The sequence below is a fragment of the Tachysurus vachellii genome, chromosome 23, assembly GCF_030014155.1.
Source record: "Tachysurus vachellii isolate PV-2020 chromosome 23, HZAU_Pvac_v1, whole genome shotgun sequence".
NCBI lineage: Eukaryota > Metazoa > Chordata > Actinopteri > Siluriformes > Bagridae > Tachysurus > Tachysurus vachellii.
In genome coordinates this window covers 2,231,658-2,250,317 of record NC_083482.1, presented here as the reverse complement: position 1 = coordinate 2,250,317, position 18,660 = coordinate 2,231,658, and the positions used below count along the sequence as shown (strand labels likewise).

The 18,660-nt window shown below is 41.1% G+C and overlaps 1 protein-coding gene across 1 annotated transcript; it reads left to right on the top strand.

Annotated features, from left to right (window-relative positions):
- The first annotated feature begins 8,174 nt into the window (after positions 1–8,174).
- gtpbp2b (GTP binding protein 2b) lies at positions 8,175–18,629 on the top strand. Its single transcript, XM_060858929.1, has 12 exons — positions 8,175–8,487; positions 10,283–10,309; positions 10,436–10,620; positions 10,937–11,045; positions 11,345–11,542; positions 11,743–11,917; positions 12,093–12,312; positions 12,465–12,600; positions 12,783–12,841; positions 13,819–13,990; positions 14,211–14,375; positions 14,501–18,629. Exons 1-12 carry the CDS (start codon positions 8,311–8,313, stop codon positions 14,693–14,695), a joined length of 1,818 nt encoding a protein of 605 aa, XP_060714912.1. The 5' UTR covers positions 8,175–8,310; the 3' UTR covers positions 14,696–18,629.
- The last annotated feature ends 31 nt before the right edge of the window (positions 18,630–18,660 follow it).

Here is an 18,660-nt window from a genome sequence, read left to right as displayed (position 1 = left end):
GTGTGTATATATATATATATATATATATATATATATATATATATATATATATATATATATATATATATATACACACACACATATATATATACACATACATATATATATATATATATATATATATATATATATATATATATATGTGTATATATATATATACACATATATATATATATATATATATATATATATATATATATATATATATATATATATATATTTTTGCGAAAGCAGTTAACAAGATTTACACATTTAACCCTAGAACTGTGCCTGCTTTTGGTGCCGTCAGTAGACACCTTAGCATGAGAAGTGAGTGTGAGTAAGTTATGCTTTAGTTTGTGCTTTGTAAAGAATGCAGCGTGTATTGTAACCAGTCCACCCTTCTTCACCGTAGATCCCAACAGAGACCATTTATTTGCACACAATCCAAGACCCTTTCAGTTCTGACCCTGTGCTCTACCTTTACCGAAAGATACGTCCACCAAGACTCTAAACTGCTTGTGTTTTCACAAACACACCAAGGACGGCATCTCAAGATTGCTACTGTACATCATTTCTCTTCCCTGTTTCTTAGAGTCATATATATCTTCTGGAATAGTTTGTATTTGGTGTGATTGGTGTTTTATGGGCTTTCTACAGATGTTGGACAGGTTTGAGAACTGTGAAGCAGTGACTTTAACTAGATTCTACAAATATTATATATAGCCTTGATTGATGAAATCTTCATGGACAACTGAAGCTATTTGGAAGGATTTCGTCATTTTTTTTTATTAGCACCAAATGTCACTTCTCAAACCGGTCCAGCGATCAAGCATTTGGTCAGACTCGGTGCTAATATTGACAGATCAGACCTGGGATAAAAACAGTCTAAATTTTTTTTTTTCTTTTCTTCTGAGCTTCATGCAAAAGGGCTCATGCGAATGTGAATGGTGGTTTTGTCGGTTTTCGGGTTTCACACGCACCGTCGGTTGTATCCAGCTTCGGGTTGCGTCCCAGGTGAAATTGTCATAAATTCAGAGCAAAACCAGATTTTGGATCAGAACCTGATTCTACAAAATCACCTCAGTGTATTTATCTCTGCTTAACAGAATACAGAAGTGAAGTTTGAGGTGAATAGGATCGTGTTGGCGTCACAGAGTTCATATGGCAGCTAACTTGTCTAACTGTGGTGAAGAATAATGCAATGTGAGAAGGCTTATTTATTTATAGGACTCCTTTGATGAAGCATAGCCACCGATTCGCTCTAATAATCCTGCACAAATAGTAATCAATGTGCCTTTGAGAACTTTGGGACAGGGGGATATTGGGAAATGTGGTTTGTTGGGGGGGGCCTTGGTGTAGATATGGCTTTACGTGTTTTGTTTTGTTTTTTTTTTTGTCCTAGTCTGAATTTATAGTTTAGTTCTTTTTGAGGCAACATATCTATAAATTGGTAGCAGCCCAGCGAATTGTACCGCAGGCATTTTTACTTGTACTGTACCTGACCAATCAGCTGTATTTCTGCTGTTTGGGGAAAATAATAAATAAAAATAGTTTTTTTTTGGTGGAAAGTTAAGTGTTAACTTTCATCACTGTTATGTTAATTTGGTGACTTAATTTTAACAACTCACTGCTAGCTAAGCTATCTAGCTAGCCAACATGTTAATCGTGATTAATTTAAATGAATGAAAAATTTTTATTTTTTTATTTTAATTGATCCATAGCCATCTCATTTCATTTCATTCTCATTTCAAGTTCTAAAACTTTCAGACATCTCAGCTGATACGAGATGGCTGTTAGTACAGTTGTGAAAGGTGTTGCTAACCAAGTTGCCTCAAAAAGTCGATTACGTATCTTTATGTTTACGATATTTTGTTGTGCTGTTTCTAATAAATGTATTTTAAAGCTCCAAAAAAGTGAAGTTTATCCCAGGTCTGGGAGAGATGAACTCCGTGACCCACTCCTTCCTCCGGTGCTGGTCCCCCACAGAGCACCTCTTGTGGTCACATTATAGGACGCATGTGTCGCCTTTGGCCGTTTAACCTAGGAAGTGCTTCAAAGTACCAAAAGTCGAGTCTTTGTTTACCTTGTGTACTGTGCGCTAGAGAATAGCCGTAGGAACTGCTGAGGTGGTTCGTCATTACTCGAAGTTAACCAGTGGCCTATGTTTTATATTTAATAGGGCTCGAAAAAGGTTTTCGGACAATAGCGTCTCCTAATAAGACCTGGCACTTTCAGAGAGGTGTAAATGATCCGGAGGGCTTTTTTAAAATTTCTGTACTGTAGGAGTGACGTATTGAGTGCCACATTTCTTTTACAGCCATCCTTGTTCTATTTCTGTAGTTTTGGGTTTTGGGTTGAAATGAATGACAAACCCAGATGGCAAGCTAAGTGTGATCTATGAAACATGTCTTTTAATGTTTTATGTATTGATATAAGTTGATGACCATATTAACGATGACAATGACAATAATATTGTAATGTATCTGATGCATGCACTGCAAAAGCCTAATTGTACAGGTCATTTAAGTGTCAATTATTGGTGTTGCTTTGTGTGTATCTCTTGTAAGATGCTTTTATTAAAATTCACCACAAAGACATCCCAGTGTGCTTGCCTCTTTTAAACATACTTATACCACAGGTTTGTTGAATTCCCAATTCAATTTGGAGAGAATTTATTTTTTTTCTGCAGTTTTAGCTCAGCAGTTTAAAATTGCAGGTTTAGGTTAATGATAATGTTTTTTGTATCAAATATATTAAGATTTAATAATTGTGAGGTCTACCGTATAAATGAAATGTGTTTTAGTATCGCAGACCTTGCAGTGAGATCAACCGAATGTCATCAGCAGAAATTCTACCTCATGATCTAAAGCCTGCACTTTCTATCCACGTGAAAGCGGCTTACGGATGGAGCCGAACGCTGTGTCCGTTGCATTAACTCATGTCGGCCCACAGTAATCCGATTACAGCTGCAGGATTTTACCCTCAATCAAGAGACTTAGACTGCGGAACTCTGGGGGAACGGCATGGCTTTTCTCCACCACAATATCTCCAATGGTCAGGAGCTCAGTAATAAATTAGTGGTTTTACACCAAACGATGCTAAAAGGATGCTTTAATGTCTTCAACTCATCTATTTAGTAATAAAAGGACAAAGTGGCCAAAAAAATAATTTTTACCTTTACATGGAAATATTTTTCAAACAAAACAATAGGGTACATATCATTTATAAATGTATGACCTGTTGCTATGGTGATACATACAAGAGACACCTGAAAACTACACAATGCAAAATTCACCTGGCTCAAAATACTGTTAAGAGAAGGGGCAAGGAAGGGGAATGTGGAAAAATACATTTGCTCAGGGGAATGAATACTTTCACTTCATGACAAATCTATCTAGGTAAATGTTCGAATTCACTTAAAAAAAGTGGAGCTAAAAAAAATGAAGGTGCTGCTTATTATTGCGTAGTGGTTTCACCTGACATTTGTCTTAAAGTTTTCTTACTGTTGCTTACAATAAATATAAATAAATTATTAAAATTAACCGTAGGGGGGCACGGTGGCTTAGTGGTTAGCACGTTCGACTCACACTTTCAGGGTTGGGGGTTCGATTCCTGCCTTTGCCTTGTGTGTGTGGAGTTTGCATGTTCTCCCCGTGCCTCGGGGGTTTCCTCCGGGTACTCCGGTTTCCTCCCCCGGTCCAAAGACATGCATGGTAGGTTGATTGGCATCTCTGGAAAATTGTCCGTAGTGTGTGAGTGGATGAGAGTGTGTGTGCCCTGCGATGGGTTGGCACTCCGTCCAGGGTGTATCCTGCCTTGATGCCCGATGACGCCTGAGATAGGCACAGGCTCCCCGTGACCCGAGGTAGTTCGGATAAGCGGCAGAAGATGAATGAATGAATTAACTGTCTTCTGCAGTGACATAAAAATACACAACACTGTGAACAATTATTAGGCAAGTTGTACTTTTGTGGATTTTTTTGTGGATTTTTATTGAACAACTGCAGTGCCCTTGTTCAATTTAAAATGTACAATAATATATATATATATATATATATATATATATATATATATATATATATATATATATATATATATATATATCTGCACAATTATTGGGCAACTATTAGTGTGCAGAATTATTATACACCTAAATGAAAAAAAAATAAATTACCATCTCAACTCAAAAGTTTGAAGTCCCATTTAAGAAGGGCCCACAAGTTCTCAATAGGGTTTAAGTCAGATGAGGTAGGAGACCATATCATTATTCTTCCATCTTCAAGGCCTTTGCTGGGTAACTACGCAGTGGTGTGCTTCGATGCATGCAATAAAGCACTGTCCTGCATAAAAGTCATGATCTTCTTAAAAGTTGTAGACTTTTTCCTGTACCACTGCTTGAAGAAAGGTTCTTCTTAAAACTGGCAGTAGGTTTGGGAAAAGATTTTGTCCATCTTGAATGCGGGAAAGGTCTAACTAGCTCATCTTTAATAATACCAGCCCATATCAGTACCTCACCTCCACCTTGCTGGTGTGGAGTGGAGCTCGTTACCGATCCAGCCGCTGGCCCATCCATCTGGACCATCAAGAGTCACTCCCATCTTATCAGTCCATAAAACATGTCTTCATATATTTCTTGATGTTTCAACTTGTTTGTCTTGTTTAGTGGTGGTGAAGTTCAGCCTTTCTTACCTTGGTCTTGGAGCATTGAACACCTTGTATTTCTTGGCACTCCAGGTAGGTTGTAGTTGTGGAATATGACAGCACTGGAGGATAAGGGGGTTCCTGGTAGCTTCACGTTGGATTCTTCTCAATTCTTTGGCAGTTAATTTGCATCTTTTTTCTAAACACTTTTCTTGCAACCCTGTTGACTATTTCCAACAAAATATTTGATGGTTCTGTGATCACACTGCAATCATCTTAAAAGTTAGTTAAATATATTTTTTGACCCATTTTGAAGCCTAATAATTATAGTAGTTTTACTAGTAGTATTTTTTTTCGCTCTACCAGCTAGAAGTTTTTCTTTCTTTCTTTTGTTTATCATTCATTCATTTTCTACCGCTTATCCGAACTACCTCGGGTCACGGGGAGCCTGTGCCTATCTCAGGCGTCATCGGGCATCAAGGCAGGATACACCCTGGACGGAGTGCCAACCCATCGCAGGGCACACACACACACACACTCTCTCACAATCACACACTACAGACAATTTTCCAGAGATGCCAATTAACCTACCATGCATGTCTTTGGACTGGGGAATGAAACCGGAGTACCCGGAGGAAACCCCCGAGGCACGGGGAGAACATGCAAACTCCACACACAAGGCGGAGGCGGGAATCGAACCCCCAACCCTGGAGGTGTGAGGCGAACGTGCTAACCACTAAGCCACCGTGCCCCCTCTTTTATTTATTTATTTATTTATTGCAATGCTACCACCTCTGGTAATGGATTATTTCAATACAGAATATAATATATTTACCAGAACCTACTGATTCCTCTTATCATGATAATAGAGATGATAATAAAGAATAGAACACAGCAGTAATGACTATGTTTTTTGTATTTGTCACTCGTTAAGCTCTGTCTCCCTCTGCAGGATGCAGGATTCAGAAATTTATTGTTATATGCACAGTGACAAAATGTACAATGAAATTTTTCCTCTGCATTCTTTCAAATCACCATCAATACTACATTAGAAATATCCAATAATGTAGACGTGCGACTCGTAATAACAATAATATTAACTCGATTTGTAAAGTTCGTTGCGACAAACTTTGATGTTGGCTTTGACGAGGCAAGTATTCGCAAAGGCCGGTGCTTTTTGGAGGTGAGTGGACGTAAGGGTCAGTGTTACTTTTGGAGGCAAGTGGACAGAAAGATAGGGTGCCAAAACATTTGGAGGCAAGTGGAGACGAGCATGTGACGTCATCCAAATACTCCTGAGGAAGTTCCCCTCATTGTGCTGAGTGTTTTGACATATTACATGTTCATGTTGTGCTAATTTTTGATTTTCACGTGACATCACGTGACGTCATCAGAATACCCGCGAGGCAGTTCCCCTCATTGTGCTGAGTGTTTTGATATATCACATGCCCATGTTGTGCAAAATTTTTTATTTTCACATGACATCACGTGACATCATCAGAATACCTGTGAGGAAGTTCCCCTCATTGTTGTGAGTGTTTTGATATGTCACATGTCCATGTTGTAAAAAGTTTTTTGATTTTGCATATTTTGGGGGCGGGGCTGCGGCACACCCGAAAGGCCAGTCGGAACACCAGTTTAAAAGTTTGTTCAGAGTATCACCCTAAAGGAGCTGGCCGAGTTTGGTGTAGATAGTTCGAAAGCTTGCCGAGTTATAAACCTTCAAAGTTTATAATGGGAGTCTATGGTTAAAAAGGCCACTTTGAGACCCGGTACCGGAAGTACTGGTACTCGGATCGCTTAGAAAAGTAATAGCAACAAACTTCAGACCAGCGTCTACAACATATCCGAATTTAGTTCATGTGGCTCGGAAGCCCTAGGCTGCATTAAATTTTATAAATTTTTGTCTAAGCTGAAATAAGAAAACAGAATGCTTTCTACAAAGCCAACATAATAATGCTGCACAGTGTCACATTGCTTTATAGTAAATAAAAAAATAAATGTTTTTTTTTAAATAAATCCTAAAATTGGCCAATTACTTTATAGTGTTCAGTGACTGTCCCTCAGCAAGACCCTGGAGTTTGGGATGCCATTCCACTGAACACACACACACACACACACACACACACACACACACACACACATATCCATCTATGCACTACAGACAATTTAGAGACGCCAGTCAGACTGCAACACACATTTTGAAGTTTGTATAACATCTCACAACATTCAGCTTGTATAACAGTGTAAATTTGTATTGTCTAAATTAATGTCTAAACCGCTGGACACAAAAGTGAGTACACCCCTAAGTGAAAATGTTTAAATTGGGCCCAAAATGTCAATATTTTGTGTAGCCACCATTATTTTCCAGCACTGCCTTAACCCTCTAAGGCATTGAGTTCACCAGAACATCAACATCATGATGACATCATGGATCTGGTGGAGGTTAGAGACCTTGCACTCCTCCACCTTCCATTTGAGGATGCCCCACAGATGCTCAATAGGGTTTAGGTCTGGAGACATGCTTGGCCAGTCCATCACCTTTACCCTCAGCTTCTTTAGCAAGGCAGTGGTCATCTTGGAGTTGTGTTTAGGGATTACTTGTTAACAGTTCATGACAGTTCATTTATCATGTTGGATTACTGCCCTGTGGCCCAGTCTCTTAAGGGAGGGGATCGTTCTCTGCTTCAGTATGTCACAGTACATGTTGGCATTCATGATTCCCTCAATGAACTGTAGCTCTCAAGTGCCTGCAGCACTCATGCAGCCCCAGACCACAACACTCCAGTATGAGAGAGTGAGAGCGATAACACCAAATTTAACACACCTTCTCCCCATTTACACCTGAGACCTTGTAACACTAACGAAGTCCCATGACACCGGGGAGAGAAAATGGCTAATTGGGTCCAATTTAAACATTGTCACTTAGGGGTGTACTCACTTTTGTGTCCAGTAGTTTAGACATTAATGTATGTTTGTTGAGTTATTTTGAGGGGACAGCAAATGTACACTGTTATACAAGCTGAACACTCACTACTTCACATTGTAGTACAGTGTCATTTCATCAGTGTTATCACATAAAAAGATATAATAAAATATTTACATAAATGTGAGTGGTGTATTCACTTCTGTCAGATACTGTAACATCACGTTTATCTTAATAAATTAAATACAGGTGTGTGTCTGTTGTTCCTTGTGTTCCTCTTCACCCTCCTCAACAAATAAATAGCTAATTAACTGCAGAAATAAATAATAATAATTATAATACTAAAAAGTAAACGCATCGTTTAGACCATGCCAAATTCCTGCAGCTGTATGACGTCAGAACGTGATTATGACGTCATAACCATCTCAGTATTTGATCCGCACTTCATAAAGCTTGAATGCGAAGGAAGACGTTTCATAGGCGCATGTGGATTAAAACGGGGTTTTTGATCTATACACGTTTCACGTACATCACACACACGTATGTGTGTAGCTGCAAGAAAAGAAATGAGATTCCGCCTTGAATGTGAACCAATCTGGCAACCCTGAGCGGCTGCAGCGCGCGCGTGCGCTGCATGAACGTGCGCCTCTCGGTCCTCTGTCCTAAATAGGAACGGCTGTTACACCGAAAAGAATAAATGTGACTTCCCGCACGGTTCAGGAACAACAGAGGGGGAAATAACCGAGTGCCGGTTTGTGGACATGCAGCTCGCAGAGCGCTGCGGTGACAAGGATGCGAAAGCGCACGCGCCTGGGCCCGGTGCCGTTACCGAGAGCGGACACAAGCGCAAGTCCCGCAGCAGGAGGGGCAGGAGGAGGAGGGGGAAGAGACGGAGGGGCAAAAAAGCCAACGAGCCGCCCCCGTTTCTGCCCCCGGAGGTAAATTTATCGCAGCGTGCGTTATTTCATGCGCGTGAACACAAATACTGCGCGTGACGTGAACGGTGTTGAGACTAACTGAGCTAAGCTAATAGCTAATAGCTAACTGTAAATAACTCCAGTAACAGGGACATTATAATGTTTATCGATGTTTCATATTCCTTAATAGCTAAAAATAATACAAATAAAATGATTAATAAACAGATAAATGCTCTAGACAGCTAACGAATGCGTGTTAGACATGAATAACAATCTTCTGTAGCTTTGTGCAGTTTAACTAAGTCTGACTAACTAATAGAGTCTAACTAACTAAGGGTGACTAACTAATATAGTCTAACTAAGTCTGACTAACTAATAGAGTCTAACTAACTAAGGGTGACTAACTAATATAGTCTAACTAAGTAACTAAGTCTGACTAACTAATAGAGTCTAACTAACTAAGGGTGACTAACTAATAGAGTCTAACTAAGTAACTAAGTCTGACTAACTAATAGAGTCTAACTAACTAAGGGTGACTAACTAATAGTCACTAATAGGCGCTGTTTCTGTGACTGTTTACTATTTATTGTCTTTTGTGTACTGCATTTTTTGTACTTTTTGTATTGTCTTGTAACTTTGTGTCTGCACTGTCATTGTCCTGCACTGTCATTGTCCTGCACTGTCTTGTCCTGCACTGTCTTTTGTCCTGCACTGTCTTTTGTCCTGCACTGTCTTGTCCTGCACTGTCTTTTGTCCTGCACTGTCTTGTCTGTCTTGTTTGTCTTGTCCTGCACTGTTTGCACCAGGTTGCACAGTTGCACTTTATGTGGCTAAGACTACTTACAAGTCTTTAGCTCTGTCTTTGTTTTTATGTAGCACCTTGATCCTGGAGAAACGTTGTCTCATTTCACTATGTACTGCAACAGCTATATATGGTTGAAATGACAATAAAAGCTTCTTGACTTGACTTGACTTGACTAATATAGTCTAACTAAGTAACTAAGTCTGACTAACTAATAGAGTCTAACTAACTAAGGGTGACTAACTAATATAGTCTAACTAAGTAACTAAGTCTGACTAACTAATAGAGTCTAACTAACTAAGGGTGACTAACTAATAGAGTCTAACTAACTAAGGGTGACACTAATATAATCTAACTAAGTAACTAAGTCTGACTAACTAATAGAGTCTAACTAAGTAACTAAGTCTAACTAATAGAGTCTAACTAAGGGTGACTAACTAATATAATCTAACTAAGTAACTAAGTCTAACTAACTAATAGGTGTCAACCTGACAATCACAAACTATTGATGGGTCTTTAAAAAAAAAACATATACAATACAGGGAGATTTAGCTCTTGTTTCCCCTTAAACTGTTTGTCCACCTCATTGCCTCAGAACAAAAATCCCTTCACTGCAAACGAGATTATACAAATGTCCCAAAACCCAAATAGTCCTACAGCGAAAGTCCAAAATCCCAAATACCAGATAATCGAAATCTAACTCCACCCCAAGCCAAATCATCCCATGACTAAATAACCCATAGTCTATTATCACTAAACCATATGTCTTATAGCCAAATGCCCCGAAACCAAACACCCCACAATCAAATTGTTCACCTCTATATTTCCCACAGCTATAATATATTATATATCTATAATATATATTCTATATATTCCCTAAAACACTTTCACCAGGTCCACAAATGACCCACTAGAGAAAAACAACCGTAACCGCTACAAGTGTGCTGCTGAACATTTCACTGTATCAAACTGGTGTTAATTATCATGTAATAAACGTCATCTGTCGTGTTTCAGGCCGAGGAGGGAAATATCGAGTACAAGGTACTGCATCCCCTACACAGTGTTGTGACCTGTATAATTCATACACATTACAACTATTGCATTTAGTTTAAACACACACACTCACACACACACACACATACTCAGTGACAAGTGTCCCTTCCTCAGCTGAAGCTGGTGAACCCAACGCAGTACCGATTTGAGCACTTGGCCACTCAGCTGAAGTGGCGGCTGCAGGAGGGCCGAGGAGAGGCCGTCTACCAGATCGGTGTTGAGGACAACGGCCTGCTGGTGGGACTAACTGATAACGACATGAAGGCCTCCATAAACACCCTGCGCAGAATGGCTCAGAAGTATGAAGTCCTCCTAAATCAACCTACACCTGTACTCTGGTCCTGTACCCTAATTTCACCCTAACCTGCCTCACAAATAGATAAATAAAACGCTAAACAAAAGGCAGACGTGACACTCTTATATATGAATATCATTATATAACGGGATATAATATATGCAATAATCAACTAACATTAAACATGATATAGACTTTAAGTGGGTGTTCATCACTAACGCACCGTATTCAAGTTACCTATAATATTTATGATTTTTGTGTCAATTGGGTCATTATATGTGTTTGTGTTAGTATGTGTGTGTGTGTGTGATTGCATGCAGGGTCGGTGCTGATATCACACTCTTGAGAGAGCGGGAAGTAGATTATGAGTCGGACAAACCCCGGAGAATCGCCGAGGTTCTCGTGAGGAAAGTTCCAGATAACCAGCAGGTCAGTGTACAACTGTAGCAGGGTTTATTCCACAGGAAGGACAGGAACGATTAATGTAAACTTCTGAAAAGTCATCAGATAAAATTCGTGTATTTTGATTTATATTTCAGTTGTTCAGTTCCTGCGGTCTCTTGAGTAGTCGCCTTCTTGCATGTTAGCGTCCCTGCTATGCTCACGTCTCATGTCTCTGTTTTTTTTACACTGTTGAATAATATGGAGGATGATTGGATTGCTTTTTCATAACTAATGTGATAAAGCCAGTCTTCTCTTTCATTCTGTTCTGTGTTTGTTGTATATAGTTTCTGGACCTGCGTGTAGCAGTGCTGGGGAACGTTGACTCGGGGAAATCCACTCTACTTGGCGTCCTGACGCAGGGTGAGCTGGATAACGGACGAGGCCGAGCTCGCCTCAACCTGTTCCGTCACCTGCATGAAATCCAGACGGGTCGCACGTCCAGCATCAGCTTTGAGATCCTCGGTTTTAACAGCAAAGGGGAGGTGAGGCAGATGTAGGAATTTGCTACGAATTTGATTGGCCAGAAGATCAGCTTCAAATTGCAAGCTTCTATTAACTAGCTAGTTCTAATTATTGTTTCTATAGTAACTGCATTGTGTGCAGAAGGAATTTGTTTAACATTCAGGGAAGGAGTCTCCAGTGTCAGTGCTTTGCTTTGTAACAGTCAGAGGTTGATTGGCAGGTGGTGAATTACAGCGAGTCACGCACAGCAGAGGAAATCTGCGAGAACTCGTCTAAGATGATCACCTTCATTGACCTGGCCGGCCACCACAAGTACCTGAAGACCACCATCTTCGGCCTGACCAGCTACTGCCCGGATTTCGCCATGCTGGTGGTGGGTGCGAACACGGGCATCGGTGAGTGCAGGCTTCAAGGATAATGTCGTAAGAAATATCTTCCTGGCTGTCACATAAGCCTCTAATAAGCCTCTAATTTCTAATAATCTGAAAACCCTAAGCCTAAAGTTTGGTACATTATCTCCTCATGTGCTAGAAGTCTAAACCTGTTGCTCCTCCACTTTCTGTCGGTTAGCGGGCACCACGCGGGAGCACCTGGGTCTGGCTCTGGCTCTCAAGGTGCCTGTGTTTGTGGTGGTCAGTAAGGTGGACGTGTGTGTTGGCGGCGCTGTACAGAAGACCGTGCGGCAGTTAGAGAGGTTGCTCAAGCTTCCCGGCTGCAACAAGGTTCCCATGCTGATCTCCAACCGCGATGACGCCGTCACCGCGGCCCAGCGCTTCGCCCAGTCCTCCAGGTATGCTCCCTGAGTTAGTGTATATACACATGTGAATGGTACAAATATTTATCTTTATATTAGTTATATTTAGTCACCTGGCATTTCTATGTACTAAACACTCACCTGGAGCTTTTTCTTCGTTCCTGCTGCTTTGCTGCTTCTGTGTGCAGCATCACTCCAATCTTTACACTGTCAAGCGTTTCTGGGGAGAACCTGGACCTGCTGAAGGTTTTCTTCAACATCCTGCCCCCCCTCAGCAACAGCAAAGAGCAGGAAGAGCTCATGCAGCAGCTCACCGAGTTCCAGGCACACACACAGACACACCTCAGTTCAACACCCAAGGAGTTTGAGCTTCTTTAATAAAATGGTTTTAATTCTTCACTTTGATATTCGTACCAAAAAAATCTGAGAAGTAGGGTTTATTTAAACAAAACTAAAGTAATACTAAGGTTAGTATGCCTCTGATCGTTTTGATGACTGTGTTGTAGGTTGATGAGATCTACAGTGTGCCTGATGTAGGAACTGTTGTTGGAGGAACTCTCTACAGGCAAGAGATTTTTATCACGGCTTAAATGGTTTTACTAGAGGTCACAGGAGCTACAGTTATTGGCTATTACCTATCACAGGGCCTTTTTACACCCGGTCACTTCGTGTGTTTTCTCTGATCCGATAGCTGTCTGATTTGTTAAAACTGTTCCGTTTACATTAGGCCACATAAACGTGTCTCGGCGAATCGGATATCTATCCGATCTTTCTACTCCCGCCCAAAATGCAAATATATTTTACCTCATTTCCGGGGTAATTGAAACGGAACACACTTTGGTGTATACGGTTTTCAGAACGCAATCAAAAAGAAGACGAAAAAACTGGTTACTACGGTTATGCTACAAAAAAACAGCGTTTACTGTTTGCTGCATTTTCGCTGGCGGCAGCAGCGCGTTTTAAGACCCAACGAGACGCCTGGGTCAAAGATCACCTGCGAGTGACGTACTTCCGTTTGGGAGTTTAGCGCTGACGTATGTGGCTTGAACAACCACATTCATTTACACCTGTCCAGTTTCATCTGAAACGCGTCCCAGACCACCTCCTGAAGTGGTTTAGCGATCGGATTTATATCCGTCTCGAAAACGTTTCGGAGGGCATTTAGACCTGGTCTTTTTACCGTCGGATAGCTATCGGATCACAGAAAACGCAGGAAGTGACCAGGTGTAAAAAGCCCCTATAGGTTCCCATATAGAGGGAATGCTAATTTTTTTTTTTTACTGTACCCATGCCATATTGCAGAGTACACATGTAGATCAGACTTTACGTCATCCTCGTAGCAGGATGTTGATATTCTACAAGTCCTACCATGTGGTTTGTCTGAAAACCGTTGCGAAATGTAGCTAGCGGTATTCTAGCTTAAAGCAATTATCTGTCCCAATAGAACATGTGCATTATCTTCTTAATATGCACAATCACTAATAAGCACAATCACTAAATATAAATACTGTTACTACAGTGTGTGTGTGTGTGTTTGTGTAGTGGTGTGTGTCGTGAGGGAGACCGCTTGGTAGTGGGGCCTACAGACGATGGGAAGTTTTTGCGGTTGAAGGTATGTAGCATGCAGAGGAACCGCTCGACCTGCAGGGTTCTTCGAGCCGGACAGGCGGCTACGTTGGCGCTCGGCAACTTCGACCGCTCGCTACTACGCAAGGTAAAGTTCTGACGTTCACACTTAACATAGCTACAGTCGTACAGTATGTAAAAGTTTGGACGCCTCTTGGCCATATCACATATTGTGTAGAAAAGAAGTGAACACGATCTCTGCAGCAGAAATGTTTATTAGTACTTAACCCACTGACTATAGCAACAGTTTTTATAACCCTCTTGTCACTCATTGTGTGTGTGTGTGTGTGTGTGTGTGTGTGTGTTAGGGCATGGTGATGGTAAGTCCTAAGATGAACCCCACCATTTGCTGGCAGTTCGAGGCGGCCATCGTGCTGCTGTTCCATGCCAAGACATTCCGCAGTGGCTTCCAGGTCACAGTCCATGTCGGAAACATCCGTCAGACTGCCACAGTAGAGTGTTTACTCGGCAAGGTGGGTGTGTCTTGTTTGTCCTCTTCTCATTACTAGCTATTTGACAAACTCATTGGTTTGGTAGTGCAGTGTGTCTGAATAGCGGACGAGTATGAAAGTGAAACCCGTATTGTGTTTACATGCAGGAGGAGCTGCGCACCGGCGAGAGGGCTGTAGTGTGCTTCCGCTTCCTGAAACACCCCGAGTACCTGCGTATCGGAGCAAAGCTGCTGTTCAGAGAGGGCGTGACCAAGGGCATCGGTCATGTGACCCACCTGGTGCCGTCTGGTCAGAACAGCGCACATGACCAGAACCACAAACCACAGCAGAACCACAACTAAAGAGAGCGTGTGTGAGAGAGAGAGAGAGAGAGAGGCGTGTCGATATAAACGTTTATATGGCGTCCACTCTGATGTCAGCCAATAGGAGACAGTCAGGGCGGGGTTTCCTGTCCAGGTGATTAAAAACCTGTCCTTAGCTTCAAACACACTTACAGCTAACCAAACATTCGTGATTGGCGCCCTGTGAGTTTCTTATATCGACACACCTCTAATGCCGGTGTGGTGAAATTCGTGTCGTACGTTTGAAATGTAACCATGACGATCAGCTTACAATGCAGCTCTAGGCTGTAGGCAAATATTTACTCTTCGTTCCTGCCTTTTCTGTTGCGCAGCTAAACTAAAATATACAACGACGTCGGTTTATACAGGATTTATTTTTAGAGACGTAACCATAGCAACAATCTTATAGCAGTTGTTTTTTTTAGCCATGGACTAGAAAGATAGCTCAGTAAAATTTATGTTTTTTTTTTTTTTTTTATTTCTAAGAAGGCAAAACGTGCTCCATGAGTGAGATGGTTAGGAGAAGGATCTCCGTCATCAGTTAGATCTCCGTGACAGCAGTTATCTGGCCTGTAGAATGAAATAGGGTGTGCGGTTTGGGACACATCCACGGTGGCCTAATTCTACAATATGGTGTTTATGGTGTTAACATGCCCTAAATAGTGAACGGAGCAGGACACGTCCACTATGGCCTAATTAGTGTATGCAGGTTAGGACATGCCCACAGTGGTGTAATTCTCCACTACGATGTTTTTATGCCCTATATAGTGAATTAGGGCACATAGATTGGGGCACATCCAATGTAGAATGATGATTGTGAGATCTTCATAACAGTACATGGTACTTGGTCTATATACTGAGTGATGGTGTGTGTTGGGGACATGACGAGTGTGGCCGGATTCTCTGTTTATTTGCCTTATGTAGTGAATAAGCGTGTGTGGTTTGGGACATGACCACAATAGAATGATAATGTTGATCAGACGTTAGACAGTCATAATGAGAATGTTGTTATTATGACTCATTTGTTATTTAGTTCCACTGGACAGTAATGGTGTCTAGAGGGCCTAAACAGGGACGTGTTTTAGGACGCGTCCACCCTGGAACGACGAGAAGACGAGAAGGCGAGAAGGGATGTGGGAGCTCAGTGGTTAAGGTGTTCGACTGCTGAATCGAGGAAGGTCATTGGTTCGAATCCCAGGTCCACCGAGTTGCCACTGCAGGGCCCCTGAGCAAGGCCCTTAACCCTTAATTGCTCAGGTGTATAAACTGAAATAAAAATGTAAGTCACTCTTATCCAGAGTGTCTGCTAAATGATGTAACAAAAGATTGACAAGAAGCTCAGATTCACATGTTTACAGCAAGACAGCAGTTTAACACTACATTCAGATTCTTAGGGATGTGGTAGCCTAGTGGTTAAGGAGTTGGGGTACTAATCGGAAGGTCGTGAGTTCGATTCCTACCTCCGCCAAGCTGCCACTGCTGGGCCCCTGAGCAAGGCCCTTAACCCTCAATTGCTCAGTTGTATATAAAAAAAAATGAGATAAAATGCAAGTCGCTTTGAATAAGAGTGTCTGCTAAATGCTGTAAATGTAAGACGTTTCTGACCGTATTAACTGACATACAGTTTATAGTGAAATACTGCGGTGGTTTGGGACACGTCCACTGTGGACTGATGAAGCCGAGACACTGGAATGTAATGGTGTTTACGTGGAATATACAGTGGCCTGAATGTGATTTTGCACACGCACACTGTGGACTGTCGATGGGCAAACACACAGCATATGTTGCGTAAGTTCTCTGGCGTTGTAGTGTTTTTTTTTTTGTACTTATTATTTTTTTTTTAGATTCAAGCCAAGAGTCCAGACCCAGATGAGTAGAGAAGCGCAGGATGTGAGAGATAAACACAACCTTGTACATTCACCATGTAAGTAGACACAACCTAGAAATCCTAATCACACAACATAAAGATTCGCTTGTGGTGAGATTCAACAGACACACAGAGCTCCAGCTATCTCGATCATCTTCTAACGATTCTTTCTTCACACAGCAGTGCGTGATTAGCAGGTCTAATAAAGCTGGCTGTTGGCGTAACAGTAGATTTCACTGTCAACAAGGGTATCAGCAAGGGATCCTGAGTAGGGTTGCAAAGGGGCGGAAAGTTTCCGGTAAATTTCCGAAAACTTTCCACGGGAACTTAATCTGGGGAATTTTGGAAATATTCCAAATTGGAAACTTAACGGGAATTTATGGGAATTATTTGGAAATATAGGGAAATTTATATAAACTATATGATATACAAACATAAATAAACATTTTGTTAGGTCATAAGCAGACATGCATGCAAGGTAATACAAATTTTAAAAATGACGTCTTGACATGGGGGTCACGGTGGCTTAGTGGTTAGCACGTTCGCCTCACACCTCCAGGGTTGGGGGTTCGATTCCCGCCGCCGCCTTGTGTGTGTGGAGTTTGCATGTTCTCCCCGTGCCTCGGGGGTTTCCTCCGGGTACTCCGGTTTCCTCCCCTGGTCCAAAGACATGCATGGTAGGTTGATTTGGCATCTCTGGAAAATTGTCCGTAGTGTGTGATTGCGTGAGTGAATGAGAGTGTGTGTGTGTGCCCTGCGATGGGTTGGCACTCCGTCCAGGGTGTGTCCTGCCTTGATGCCCGATGATGCCTGAGATAGGCACAGGCTCCCCGTGACCCGAGAAGTTCGGATAAAAGCGGTAGAAAATGAATGAATGAATGAACGTCTTGACATTTAATTGTAAGTAGAACTTTAATTGATTCTTTCACTGAGTAACACAAAAGCATAATAAACATTATTATGCTTGTAATAAACATAATAAACTTAATAATTGTAATAAACGTTATTTTATAGAGGATTTTCTTATTTCGGGGGGGAGTGAGTGTGTGGGAGAGGGTCATCAAATAATCTGTGCATGTGGTAACACTCCTAATTTACTGCTTATTAAGAGTTAGTAAGGTAGTTATTAAGTTTAGGTATTGGGTACAATTAAGAATGTAGAATAAGGTAATGCAGAATAAGGCATTAATATGTGCTTAATAAGTACTAATAAATTGCCAATATTCTATTAATGTTCATGATAATAAACAACAAGTTAAATGACCCTAAAATAAAGTGTTACTGTGCATGTTATGGAAGAATGCAAGTACATGCAGGGGGTTTGGCCTCAATGGCCCTCCAGTAAGCAGTGTGCTGTGTGCAAGTGACCGAGGAACGCAGGGTACAAATTCAACTTAAATTGCATTAAATCTTGTTGTTTTAAACACAATTATGCTGCAAGATTTTTTTGCCTTGTTATAGGCAACTCTGCATTTTTTTTTTAATTTCCAGTTTATTCCAATATATTCCCATTCATTCCCATGGAAAGTTTCTAGCCTTGAAAATTCCCGGAATTTTGCAACCCTAATCCTGAGTAATCACAAACACAGAACCAGGAAGGTAAATCTGACCAAAAATTAAAAAAAAAAAAAAATCTGTTACAGAATAACAGATTCGATTGTGCCAAGCGAGGACTGTAAGGCTGCTCTCACGTTTTCCTGTCAGATGTTAGAGATGTGCATGTTGTCTGCGTTTCTGCTACGCTAATTCATGAATTCCTGACATTCTTTGCAACTTATAATAATTCGTCAGTTAATAGTAATAAATACAAATGTGTTGTATTCGTGACCCACAGCTGCTCATTTTGCACTGGATATTTTTGATGCTTATTACTGTGCAGTGTGTAACATTTTTCTAACACCTAGTCTTTTGCCCCATGGCGCAGCATTTGGCTGATACACCGCATGCTGTGCGGAATTCTGGGATGCGCTCATTAGATTCCAGAGTTCCATGAATTTAGCGTCTGTGAACTGCACTGTACTTAAACGCAACTAGTTTGTAAGTAATAAAGAGGTGTTTTATTGTGGACTTTGCTTCCTGAGTGAATCACTGGGGAATT